This window comes from Bombina bombina, chromosome 4, assembly GCF_027579735.1.
Source record: "Bombina bombina isolate aBomBom1 chromosome 4, aBomBom1.pri, whole genome shotgun sequence".
Lineage (NCBI taxonomy): Eukaryota > Metazoa > Chordata > Amphibia > Anura > Bombinatoridae > Bombina > Bombina bombina.
This window is the reverse complement of record NC_069502.1, coordinates 653,675,264-653,689,394: the sequence shown is the minus strand read 5'-3', so window position 1 is coordinate 653,689,394 and position 14,131 is coordinate 653,675,264. Positions and strand designations below refer to the sequence as shown.

At 39.4% G+C, this 14,131-nt stretch overlaps 1 protein-coding gene across 1 annotated transcript in view; it reads left to right on the top strand.

Moving 5' to 3' along the window:
* Positions 1 to 14,131, top strand: part of TRMT11 (tRNA methyltransferase 11 homolog) — a 206,884-nt gene that overhangs the window by 61,292 nt on the left and 131,461 nt on the right. The window contains exons 9-10 of the mRNA XM_053710715.1: positions 1,370 to 1,534; positions 5,821 to 5,890. Of these exons, the coding sequence (XP_053566690.1) occupies positions 1,370 to 1,534; positions 5,821 to 5,890 (235 nt within the window). The remainder of the gene's footprint in view (positions 1 to 1,369; positions 1,535 to 5,820; positions 5,891 to 14,131) is intronic.

Sequence of the window (14,131 nt, the reverse complement as noted above, 5' to 3'; positions counted from 1 at the left end):
TGATGAGGCCCATAGGAGGCCGAAAGATCGTCTGGGGTTGTCATGTAACTTGTTGAGGGGAGAATTGCCTGGTATTTCGGGGCTGGACTGACCTTACTTGGCAGGATCAGATTGATATACTTCAGGAAAGTTTTCCTCTGTGAAAAGCACACTAGTCTAAAAGAGGCTGCTCCTGGGCCAATTGCGGTAACTAACCTTTCCATTTTTGCTTTTAAATCTTAGCTGAGAGCTTGTAAGTGAGTGCTGGGTTTTCTCTGTGTTGTATTAATTTGTTTTGTAATTTTCCCTATGGTTCTTGCACCCAGACCTGTCTGGGGCTAACTGCCTGTGGCTCTGGGGACAGCACAGCTTCCTGTGAGTGCCAGTGGCACCCAGGGCTGAGCATGTTGTAGGGTCATGGGATGTGTACCCGGTCCGGTATGAGAGTGCAGTTCCCTTTCGTGTTTTGTATATGTCTAGGGTGATTACATATTCCTGTGCACCCTTCCCTTGTTCCCAGTTTGTTTAGATTTGAAAGCTTGCATTGTGTGGCTGTTTTAGGGTTTCAGGTATTGGAAAGGACCTTGACGAGGAACCTGGGCTTGTCCCATTTGGCCAAATGCGGTAACTAACCTTTCCATTTTTGCTTTTAAATCTTAGCTGAGAGCTTGTAAGTGAGTGCTGGGTTTTCTCTTTTTCTCTGTGTGTTTATATATATATATATATATATATATATATATATATATATATATATATATATATATATATATATATATATATATATATATATATATATATATATATATATGAGAGAAGCGGCCTACCAGGAATGAACAACAGCTCATTAGCTAGTTCTATGGCGATTTACCACCCAGTAGCAGCCTCTTTTAGACCAATGTGCTTTTCACAGAGGAAAACTTTCCTGAAGTATATCACTCTGATCCCGCCAAGTAAGGTCAGTCCAGAACCGAAATACCAGGTAGCTCTCCTCTGAGCTCTCCTCTGAACAAGGAACATGACATCCCCAGATGATCGTTTTCATATGCAAATTAATTTGACCCTAGGGAGGTCTCCCTATGGGTGATGGGGAAAACCAGATGTGGACTCCTTGCCCAGTGTACTTAGAGGAAAGTTTTGCTCTGTGAAAAGCACACTGGTCTAAAAGAGGCTGCTCCAGGGTGGTAAATCGCCACAGAACTAGCTGATGAGTTGTTGTTCGTTCCTGGTAGAGTGCTTCTCTCTTCGTATGCAAAAATAAATAAATAAATAAATATATATATATATATATATATATATATGTTTTGAAGCTTAGGTAATGGGCGTTTCACACATTTCTATCGTAAGATTTGTCACTGTAATGTTATGTTAAAGTGGCTTCTTGTTTCTCCAGGTAAAGCTTCTAGGATGAATCAGAAGTGGAGAGGGCCTGATGAGAATATTAGGGCAAACCTACGCCAGTATGGATTAGATAAATATTACCTGGATGTCTTGGTCTCTGATGCATCAAAGGCAATTTGGAGAAAAGGACCCATATTTGATGCCATCATTACAGACCGTAAGTTTAGATTAATTCTAGTGCTTTTTAAATTCCTTTGTTTTACATTCTTAATAGTTTATTTTTATTAAGCATATTACAGAACATAATAGTACCTGTGCCAGACAGACATCTAGTATTGGAATCACAAGTGGTCAGTAAATACTCTCATAATGACAGAAATTAATCTCTGTAGACCATTTCTTCTTGACTTTTATATGTTCCATTGGCCGGATATTAGTGAAGGATGTACTGGTACTCATACTAGATTATAAGTCACCAGTATTTATATAGCTAGTGTAAGCTTGTCTGTAATTTACTTATTTTAATTGATGCAAAACTGATATAGCTTTATTTACACTCCGTAACATAGAACAATGCACAATATTGTGTAGACCTTAGCTGAACTTGCCAACGTTGCTTACCTCTAAGCCAACCTACATGGTAGCGAATCCTTTAAATTTCAATGTTAAGAAGACCTCTACTTGTTGAAGCAAATCACACTACTTTTTAAATTGCTAATCTTTTACTTGCGTAGAGAAAAATTATTTAAAAAGTAGACCACTACTGTAACTGAGTTAATGAGTTTTTTTTTTTAAATTTAAATATCTGTTTATCTGTCATTCTAGTCAGCACTCTGGCTATCTATCGGCTAGATTACGAGTTTTTGTCTGTAAGGCTTGCGGTGCTAATGCGCAGTTTATGCTCACCGCTCACCTACAAACAACGCTGGTATTACAGGTTTTCTTTCATGTAATTAGCAAGAGTCCATGAGCTAGTGACGTATGGGATATACATTCCTACCAGGAGGGGCAAAGTTTCCCAAACCTTAAAATGCCTATAAATACACCCCTCACCACACCCACAATTCAGTTTAACGAATAGCCAAGAAGTGGGGTGATAAGAAAGGAGTGAAAGCATCAAAATAAGGAATTGGAATAATTGTGCTTTATACAAAAAAAGTGAGCGGAGAGCAAAATTTAGTTCCACATCTCACCTCATACCAGCGCTGCTTACGGTAGCGGTGAGCTGGCAAAACGTGCTCGTGCACGGTTTCCCCATAGGAATCAATGGGGCAGATTCGGCTGAAAAAAACCTAACACCTGTAAAAAAAGCAGCGTTCAGCTCCTAACACAGCCCCATTGATTCCTATGGGGAAATAAAAGTTATGTCTACACCTAACACCCTACCGTGAACCCCGAGTCTAAACACCCCTAATCTTACACTTATTAACCCCTAATCTGCCCCTTATTAATCCCTAATTTAAAATAAATAAACTAAAGTATGAAACCCCCCCCACTAAATTACAGAAAATAATAAAATAATTAAAATTTTTTAAACTAATTACACCTAATCTAATCCCCTAATAAAATAAAAAAAGCCCCCCAAAATAAAAAAAATCCCTACCCTATACTAAATTACAAATAGCCCTTAAGGGCCTTTTGCGGGGCATTGCCCCAAAGTAATCAGCTCTTTTACCTGTAAAAAAAATATAATACCCCCCACATTAAAACCCCCCACCCACACACCCAACCCTACGCTAAAACCCACCCAATCCCCCCTTAATAAAACCTAACATTAACCCCTTGAAGATCACCCTACCTTGAGACGTCTTCACCCAACTGGGCAGAAGTGGTCCTCCAGATGGTCCGAAGTCTTCATCCTATCCGGGCAGAAGAGGTCCTCCAGACGGGCAGAAGTCTTCATCCAGACGGCATCTTCTATCTTCAGCGGAGCGGGTCCATCTTCAAGACATCCGACGCGGAGCATCCTCTTCTTTCCGACGACTAACACTAAATGACGGTACCTTTAAGTGACGTCATCCAAGATGGCGTCCCTTCAATTCCGATTGGCTGATAGAATTCTATCAGCCAATCGGAATTAAGGTAGAAAAAATCCTATTGGCTGATCCAATCAGCCAATAGGATTGAGCTCACATTCTATTGGCTGATTGGAACATCCATCTTGGATGACGTCACTTAAAGGTACCGTCATTTAGTGTTGGTCGTCGGAAAGAAGAGGATGCTCCGCGTCAGATGTTTTGAAGATGGACCCGCTCCGGATGGATGAAGATAGAAGATGCCGTCTGGATGAAGACTTCTGCCCGTCTGGAGGACCTCTTCTGCCCGGATAGGATGAAGACTTCGGACCGTCTGGAGGACCGCTTCAGCCCGGTTGGGTGAAGACGTCTCAAGGTAGGGTGATCTTCAAGGGGTTAGTGTTAGGTTTTATTAAGGGGGGATTGGGTGGGTTTTAGAGTAGGGTTGGGTGTGTGGATGGCGGGTTTTAATGTGGGGGGTATTGTATTTTTTTTTACAGGTAAAAGAGCTGATTACTTTGAGGCAATGTCCCGCAAAAGGCCCTTTTAAGGGCTATTTGTAATTTTAGTATAGGGTAAAACCTAGTTTAAATAAATACAAAGTTGCCTGTAAAATAAATATAAACCCTAAGCTAGATACAAATGTAACTATTAATTATATTGTAGCTATCTTAGGGTTTATTTTATAGGTAAGTATTTAGTTTTAAATAGGAATTATTTAGTTAATTGTAGTAATTTTATTTTGATTATTTTAAATTATATTTAAGTTAGGGCGGTGTTAGGGTTAGACTTAGGTTTAGGGGTTAATAACTTTAATATAGTTGCGGCGACGTTGGGGCGGCAGATTAGGGGTTAATAAATGTAGGTAGGTGTCGGCGATGTCCGGTCGGCAGATTAGGGGTTTAAAAATTTATTTAAGTGTTTGCGATGTGGGGGGGCCTCGGTTTATGGGTTAATAGGTAGTTTATGGGTGTTAGTGTACTTTTTAGTACTTTAGTTAAGAGTTCTATGTTACGGCGTTAGCCCATAAATCTCTTAACTACTGACTTTTAAATGCGGTAGGAGTCTTGACAGGAGAGGCTGTACCGCTCACTTTTTCCAAGACTCGGGGAAAAAAAGTGAGCGGTACACCTGTATCTCCCAGACTCGTAATACCAGCGGGCGTTAAAAAGCAGCGTTGGGACCTCTCAACGCTGTTTTTTAAGGCTAACGCAAAACTCGTAATATAGCAGTATTTTTCTTACTAGTTCTAACCTATGTTAGTGTGTAAATATGTGTGTGTGTGTGTAAATATTATATAAATAAGTTGGTTATGTTGGTGTTTAAATATGTGTGTGTGTGTGTAAATATTCTATAAATAAGTTGGTTATGTTAGTGTGTAAATATTCTATAAATAAGTTGGTTATGTTATTGTGTAAATATGTGTGTTTGTGTAAATATTATATAAATAAGTCTGTTATGTTATTGTGTGTGTAAATATTATAAAAATAAGTTGGTTATGTTATTGTGTGTGTAAATATTATAAAAATAAGTTGGTTATGTTAATGTGTAAATATGTGTGTTTGTGTAAATATTATATAAATAAGTTGGTTATGTTATTGTGTGTGTGTGTGTAAATATTATAAAAATAAGTTGGTTATGTTAGTGTGTAAATATGTGTGTGTGTGTTTAAATATTATATAAATAAGTTGTTTATGTTAGTGTGTAAATTTGTGTGTTTGTAAATATTATAAAAATAAGTTGGTTATGTTAGTGTGTAAATATTATATAAATAAGTTGGTTTTGTTAGTGTGTAAATGTGTGTGTAAATATTATAAAAATAAGTTGGTTATGTTAGTGTGTAAATGTGTGTATAAATATTATAAAAATAAGTTGGTTATGTTAGTGTGTAAATGTGTGTGTAAATATTATATACATAAGTTGGTTATGCTAGTGTGTAAATGTGTGTGTAAATATTATATACATAAGTTGGTTATGTTAGTGTGTAAATGTGTGTGTGTAAATATTATATACATAAGTTGGTTATGTTAGTGTGTAAATGTGTGTGTGTGTAAATATTATATACATAAGTTGGTTATGTTAGTGTGTAAATGTGTGTGTAAATATTATATACATAAGTTGGTTATGTTAGTGTGTAAATATGTGTTTGTGTGTAAATATTATATACATAAGTTGGTTATGTTAGTTTGTAAATATTATATACATAAGTTGGTTATGTTAGTGTGTAAATATTATATACATAGGTTGGTTTGGTTAGTGTGTAAATATTATATACATAAGTTGGTTATGTTAGTGTGTAAATATATGTGTGTGTGTGTGTGTGTGTGGCATTGCATCATGGTGTTTGAAGTGTGCAAGTGTGTCTCTAGGAATTTTGGAAGTTTGACATTCTTGCCTTAAAACTGAAGTAGAATGTTTTGGTGATTAGTAATTGATGGTGTTAAAGGCTGATGAGTGATCAAAATCCTTTTCACTTTCATTTTTGCAGCTCCATACGGCATTAGAGAGTCCACAAGAAAAACTGGCACACAGAAAGAGATCATAAAAACAGAACTATTGTAAGTCATTTTTTAATGTGTGTGAATTTAGTTATAAGCAAATTAAAGGGACAGTCTAGTCAGAAATACATTTTCATGATTTAGATAAGGCATGCAATTTTAAACAACTTTCCATTTCACTTTTATCATCAAAGTTGCTTTGTTCTCTTGGTTTTCTTAGTTGAAAACTAAACCTAGGTAGGCTCATATTTTCATATTTTTCATAATGTCTATGCCCTTAAAGGCAGGTTCTTCTATGTGTGCCATATAGATAACATTGTGCTCACACCTGTGGAGTTACGTATGAGAGGGCACTGATTGGCTAAATTGCAAGTCTGTGAAAAGAACTGAAATAAGGGGGCTGTTTGCAGAGGTTTAGATACAAGGTAATCACAGACGTAAAAAGTATATTAATATATCTATGTTGGTTATCAAAACTGGGGAATGGGTAATACAGGAATTATCTATCTTTCTAAACAGTAAAAAATCTGGAGTAGACTGTCCCTTTAAACAAATTTCTACCAAGGATAAACATATTTATGCATGGAGAACATAAGGTTAAATCTGTTATTCCCTCCCCCCATATATTTTGAAAGTAACAGGAAGGCAATGTTTGTATACCACATCATTTAGAAAGCTAGACGGTGAGACACAATGTTTTTGCCAGAAGAGAAAAGGTTTTTAAGATAAAGGAATAACGTATATCATTTTATATGTTCATTAGTGTGGCTTATTAATACTTCTTTGTATGTATAGTGGACAATGTCACACCCACAAGCATAAGAGCAATATAATGTTTGTCAGGTTAGAAGCATACATTTTTTACAAAAACAGTAATGCATATTAAAATGTCCTATTTTAGCTATAACAAAACATACTCAATGGCCCGTTTAAAGGGACGTTGTACACTAAATGTTTCTTTGCATAAATGTTTTGTAGTGGATCCATTTACATAGCCCATCTGGAAGTGTTTTTGTAACAATGTATACTTTTGTTTTTAAATAACATTGTGCTAATTTTCAGACTTCTAACTAAGCCCCAAAGTTTTAGATGTAGACTGATGTCTACAGACTCCTGTTTGTGTAATGGGTCTTTTCATATGCAGGGGAGGGTGAGGGGGGCAGGTCTGCTTTTTCTGTTTACCCAGCCCTTTAATTGTGCGTCCCATCCTAACCCCATCAACAGTGCTAAACTGGGAGTAAGTTTTAAAATGTTTTATACTGGATTTGTATATCCAGTATCTGTGCATATTCTTCTTTATAGTAGTGTCTGTTACATGCAGTTATATGGAAATTTGTGTATACTGTCCCTTTAATCATGTCTTCCGTTTTCTGTGCATTTGGAATCTGTTTCATCTAGACAATATTCAAAACTCTTCCAGTGTTCTACAGTCAGGGCAGATTTTTACCATCATGCATACAAGTTTAAACAACTTTACCATTTACTTCTATCATCTAATTTGCTTCATTCTATAGGGATTATTTGTTGAAAAACATACCTAGGTAGGCTAAGGGCCAGCAATTCACCACTGGGAGCTAGCTGCTAATTGATAGCCGCATATAAATGCCTCTTGTTAGCTCATCCAGTGTATTCAGTTAGCTCCACATAGTGCATTGCTGTTCCTTCAACAAAGGATCCCAAAGTGTATGCTCTATCTGGAACATGAAAGACAAATTTTGGGTGTCATGTCATTTTAATTGGGGTTTCGTGAAATATTGTGGCTATCACGTGGAAATAATGATTTATCTTTCTAAATAAAATGTGCTTTAGAGTTAGAAATCTGAGATTGTATATTCTTATGGCTGGAATTTGTTTTCCTCCATCCAAGTTTTACCAGTTTTATACATATGTAGATTCTGCCTTTTTTTTTCCTTTGATTTCAGTATGTTTGACAAGCTTGTTTGTTACAGAGAACGTGTCTAATTTCTCCAACATAGGTGTGTCCGGTCCACGGCGTCATCCTTACTTGTGGGATATTCTCTTCCCCAACAGGAAATGGCAAAGAGCCCAGCAAAGCTGGTCACATGATCCCTCCTAGGCTCCGCCTACCCCAGTCATTCTCTTTGCCGTTGTACAGGCAACATCTCCACGGAGATGGCTTAGAGTTTTTTAGTGTTTAACTGTAGTTTTTATTATTCAATCAAGAGTTTGTTATTTTAAAATAGTGCTGGTATGTACTATTTACTCAGAAACAGAAAAGAGATGAAGATTTCTGTTTGTATGAGGAAAATGATTTTAGCAACCGTTACTAAAATCCATGGCTGTTCCACACAGGACTGTTGAGAGGAATTAACTTCAGTTGGGGGAACAGTGAGCAGTCTCTTGCTGCTTGAGGTATGACACATTCTAACAAGACGATGTAATGCTGGAAGCTGTCATTTTCCCTATGGGATCCGGTAAGCCATGTTTATTAAGATAGTAAATAAGGGCTTCACAAGGGCTTATTAAGACTGTAGACTTTTTCTGGGCTAAATCGATTCATTATTAACACATATTTAGCCTTGAGGAATCATTTAATCTGGGTATTTTGATAAGATTATATCGGCAGGCACTGTTTTAGACACCTTATTCTTTAGGGGCTTTCCCAAATCATAGGCAGAGCCTCATTTTCGCGCCGGTGTTGCGCACTTGTTTTTGAGAGGCATGACATGCAGTCGCATGTGTGAGGAGCTCTGATACATAGAAAAGACTTTCTGAAGGCGTCATTTGGTATCGTATTCCCCTTTGGGCTTGGTTGGGTCTCAGCAAAGCAGATACCAGGGACTGTAAAGGGGTTAAAGTTAAAAACGGCTCCGGTTCCGTTATTTTAAGGGTTAAAGCTTCCAAATAAATGTGATTTATGTGACAATGACAATGATGCCCAAGATGATTCCTCAAGTGAGGGGAGTAAGCATGGTACTGCATCATTCCCTCCTTCGTCTACACGAGTCTTGCCCACTCAGGAGGCCCCTAGTACATCTAGCGCGCCAATACTCCTTACTATGCAACAATTAACGGCTGTAATGGATAATTCTGTCAAAAACATTTTAGCCAAAATGCACACTTATCAGCGTAAGCGCGACTGCTCTGTTTTAGATACTGAAGAGCATGACGACGCTGATAATAATGGTTCTGAAGGGCCCCTAAACCAGTCTGATGGGGCCAGGGAGGTTTTGTCTGAGGGAGAAATTACAGATTCAGGGAACATTTCTCAACAAGCTGAACCTGATGTGATTACGTTTAAATTTAAGTTGGAACATCTCCGCGCTCTGCTTAAGGAGGTATTATCCACTCTGGATGATTGTGACAATTTGGTCATCCCAGAGAAACTATGTAAAATGGACAAGTTCCTAGAGGTCCCGGGGCTCCCAGAAGCTTTTCCTATACCCAAGCGGGTGGCGGACATTGTAAATAAAGAATGGGAAAGGCCCGGTATTCCTTTCGTCCCTCCCCCCATATTTAAAAAATTGTTTCCTATGGTCGACCCCAGAAAGGACTTATGGCAGACAGTCCCCAAGGTCGAGGGAGCGGTTTCCACTTTAAACAAACGCACCACTATACCCATAGAATATAGTTGTGCTTTCAAAGATCCTATGGATAAAAAATTAGAAGGTTTACTTAAAAAGATGTTTGTTCAGCAGGGTTACCTTCTACAACCAATTTCATGCATTGTCCCTGTCGCTACAGCCGCGTGTTTCTGGTTCGATGAGCTGGTAAAGGCGGTCGATAGTGATTCTCCTCCTTATGAGGAGATTATGGACAGAATCAATGCTCTCAAATTGGCTAATTCTTTCACCCTAGACGCCACTTTGCAATTGGCTAGGTTAGCGGCTAAGAATTCTGGGTTTGCTATTGTGGCGCGCAGAGCGCTTTGGTTGAAATCTTGGTCAGCTGATGCGTCTTCCAAGAACAAGCTACTTAACATTCCTTTCAAGGGGAAAACGCTGTTTGGCCCTGACTTGAAAGAGATTATCTCTGATATCACTGGGGGTAAGGGCCACGCCCTTCCTCAGGATCGGCCTTTCAAGGCCAAAAATAAACCTAATTTCTCCAACATAGGTGTGTCCGGTCCACGGCGTCATCCTTACTTGTGGGATATTCTCTTCCCCAACAGGAAATGGCAAAGAGCCCAGCAAAGCTGGTCACATGATCCCTCCTAGGCTCCGCCTACCCCAGTCATTCTCTTTGCCGTTGTACAGGCAACATCTCCACGGAGATGGCTTAGAGTTTTTTAGTGTTTAACTGTAGTTTTTATTATTCAATCAAGAGTTTGATATTTTAAAATAGTGCTGGTATGTACTATTTACTCTGAAACAGAAAAGAGATGAAGATTTCTGTTTGTATGAGGAAAATGATTTTAGCAACCGTTACTAAAATCCATGGCTGTTCCACACAGGACTGTTGAGAGGAATTAACTTCAGTTGGGGGAACAGTGAGCAGTCTTTTGCTGCTTGAGGTATGACACATTCTAACAAGACGATGTAATGCTGGAAGCTGTCATTTTCCCTATGGGATCCGGTAAGCCATGTTTATTAAGATAGTAAATAAGGGCTTCACAAGGGCTTATTAAGACTGTAGACTTTTTCTGGGCTAAATCGATTCATTATTAACACATATTTAGCCTTGAGGAATCATTTAATCTGGGTATTTTGATAAGATTATATCGGCAGGCACTGTTTTAGACACCTTATTCTTTAGGGGCTTTCCCAAATCATAGGCAGAGCCTCATTTTCGCGCCGGTGTTGCGCACTTGTTTTTGAGAGGCATGACATGCAGTCGCATGTGTGAGGAGCTCTGATACATAGAAAAGACTTTCTGAAGGCGTCATTTGGTATCGTATTCCCCTTTGGGCTTGGTTGGGTCTCAGCAAAGCAGATACCAGGGACTGTAAAGGGGTTAAAGTTAAAAACGGCTCCGGTTCCGTTATTTTAAGGGTTAAAGCTTCCAAATAAATGTGATTTATGTGACAATGACAATGATGCCCAAGATGATTCCTCAAGTGAGGGGAGTAAGCATGGTACTGCATCATTCCCTCCTTCATCTACACGAGTCTTGCCCACTCAGGAGGCCCCTAGTACATCTAGCGCGCCAATACTCCTTACTATGCAACAATTAACGGCTGTAATGGATAATTCTGTCAAAAACATTTTAGCCAAAATGCACACTTATCAGCGTAAGCGCGACTGCTCTGTTTTAGATACTGAAGAGCATGACGACGCTGATAATAATGGTTCTGAAGGGCCCCTAAACCAGTCTGATGGGGCCAGGGAGGTTTTGTCTGAGGGAGAAATTACAGATTCAGGGAACATTTCTCAACAAGCTGAACCTGATGTGATTACGTTTAAATTTAAGTTGGAACATCTCCGCGCTCTGCTTAAGGAGGTATTATCCACTCTGGATGATTGTGACAATTTGGTCATCCCAGAGAAACTATGTAAAATGGACAAGTTCCTAGAGGTCCCGGGGCTCCCAGAAGCTTTTCCTATACCCAAGCGGGTGGCGGACATTGTAAATAAAGAATGGGAAAGGCCCGGTATTCCTTTCGTCCCTCCCCCCCATATTTAAAAAATTGTTTCCTATGGTCGACCCCAGAAAGGACTTATGGCAGACAGTCCCCAAGGTCGAGGGAGCGGTTTCCACTTTAAACAAACGCACCACTATACCCATAGAAGATAGTTGTGCTTTCAAAGATCCTATGGATAAAAAATTAGAAGGTTTACTTAAAAAGATGTTTGTTCAGCAGGGTTACCTTCTACAACCAATTTCATGCATTGTCCCTGTCGCTACAGCCGCGTGTTTCTGGTTCGATGAGCTGGTAAAGGCGGTCGATAGTGATTCTCCTCCTTATGAGGAGATTATGGACAGAATCAATGCTCTCAAATTGGCTAATTCTTTCACCCTAGACGCCACTTTGCAATTGGCTAGGTTAGCGGCTAAGAATTCTGGGTTTGCTATTGTGGCGCGCAGAGCGCTTTGGTTGAAATCTTGGTCAGCTGATGCGTCTTCCAAGAACAAGCTACTTAACATTCCTTTCAAGGGGAAAACGCTGTTTGGCCCTGACTTGAAAGAGATTATCTCTGATATCACTGGGGGTAAGGGCCACGCCCTTCCTCAGGATCGGCCTTTCAAGGCCAAAAATAAACCTAATTTCTCCAACATAGGTGTGTCCGGTCCACGGCGTCATCCTTACTTGTGGGATATTCTCTTCCCCAACAGGAAATGGCAAAGAGCCCAGCAAAGCTGGTCACATGATCCCTCCTAGGCTCCGCCTACCCCAGTCATTCTCTTTGCCGTTGTACAGGCAACATCTCCACGGAGATGGCTTAGAGTTTTTTAGTGTTTAACTGTAGTTTTTATTATTCAATCAAGAGTTTGTTATTTTAAAATAGTGCTGGTATGTACTATTTACTCTGAAACAGAAAAGAGATGAAGATTTCTGTTTGTATGAGGAAAATGATTTTAGCAACCGTTACTAAAATCCATGGCTGTTCCACACAGGACTGTTGAGAGGAATTAACTTCAGTTGGGGGAACAGTGAGCAGTCTTTTGCTGCTTGAGGTATGACACATTCTAACAAGACGATGTAATGCTGGAAGCTGTCATTTTCCCTATGGGATCCGGTAAGCCATTTTTATTCAGACAGTAAATAAGGGCTTCACAAGGGCTTATTAAGACTGTAGACATTTTCTGGGCTAAATCGATCATATTTACACATATTTAGCCTTGAGGAATCATTTAATCTGGGTATTTTTTGTAAAATAATATCGGCAGGCACTGTTTTAGACACCTTATTCTATAGGGGCTTTCCCTAATCATAGTCAGAGCCTCATTTTCGCGCTGGTATGGCGCACTTGTTTTTGAGAACAGCATGACATGCAGCTGCATGTGTGTGGAGCTCTGATACATAGAAAAGTCTTTCTGAAGGCATCATTTGGTATCGTATTCCCCTTTGGGCTTGGTTGGGTCTCAGCAAAGCAGATTCCAGGGACTGTAAAGGGGTTAAATATAAAAACGGCTCCGGTTCCGTTATTTTAAGGGTTAAAGCTTCCAAATTTGGTGTGCAATACTTTTAAGGCTTTAAGACACTGTGGTGAATTTTGAACAATTCCTTCATACTTTTTCGCAATTGCAGTAATAAAGTGTGTTCAGTTTAAAATTTAAAGTGACAGTAACGGTTTTATTTTAAAACGTTTTTTGTGCTTTGTTATCAAGTTTATGCCTGTTTAACATGTCTGAACTACCAGATAGATTGTGTTCTGACTGTGGGGAAGCCAAGGTTCCTTCTCATTTAAATAGATGTGATTTATGTCATAAAAAATTTAGTAAAAATGATGCCCAAGATGATTCCTCAAGTGAGGGGAGTAAGCATGGTACTGCATCATCCCCTCCTTCGTCTACACCAGTCTTGCCCATACAGGAGGCCCCTAGTACATCTAGCGCGCCAATACTCCTTACTATGCAACAATTAACGGCTGTAATGGATAATTCTATCAAAAACATTTTAGCCAATATGCCCACTTATCAGCAAAAGCGCGACTGCTCTGTTTTAGAAAATACTGAAGAGCATGAGGACGCTGATGATATTGTTTCTGAAGGGCCCCTACACCAGTCTGAGGGGGCCAGGGAGGTTTTGTCTGAGGGAGAAATTTCAGATTCAGGAAAAATTTCTCAACAAGCTGAACCTGATGTGATTACTTTTAAATTTAAGTTGGAACATCTCCGCGCTCTGCTTAAGGAGGTGTTATCCAATTTGGATGATTGTGATTATCTGGTCATTCCAGAAACACTATGTAAAATGGACAAGTTCCTAGAGGCCCCGGGGCCCCCCGAAGCTTTTCCTATACCCAAGCGGGTGGCGTACATTGTTAATAAAGAATGGGACAGGCCCGGTATACCTTTCGTACCTCCCCCCATATTTAAAAAATTGTTTCCTATAGTCGACCCTAGAAAGGACTTATGGCAGACAGTCCCCAAGGTCGAGGGGGCGGTTTCTACTCTAAACAAGCGCACCACTATACCCATAGAAGATAGTTGTGCTTTCCAAGATCCTATGGATAAAGAATTAGAAGGTTTGCTAAAAAAGATGTTTGTTCAGCAAGGTTACCTTCTACAACCAATTGCATGCATTGTCCCTGTCACTACAGCCGCGTGTTTCTGGTTCGATGAGCTAGAAAAGGCGATTATTAGTAATTCTTCTTCTTATGAGGAGATTATGGACAGAATTCGTGCTCTTAAATTGGCTAATTCTTTCACCCTAGACGCCACCTTGCAATTGGCTAGGTT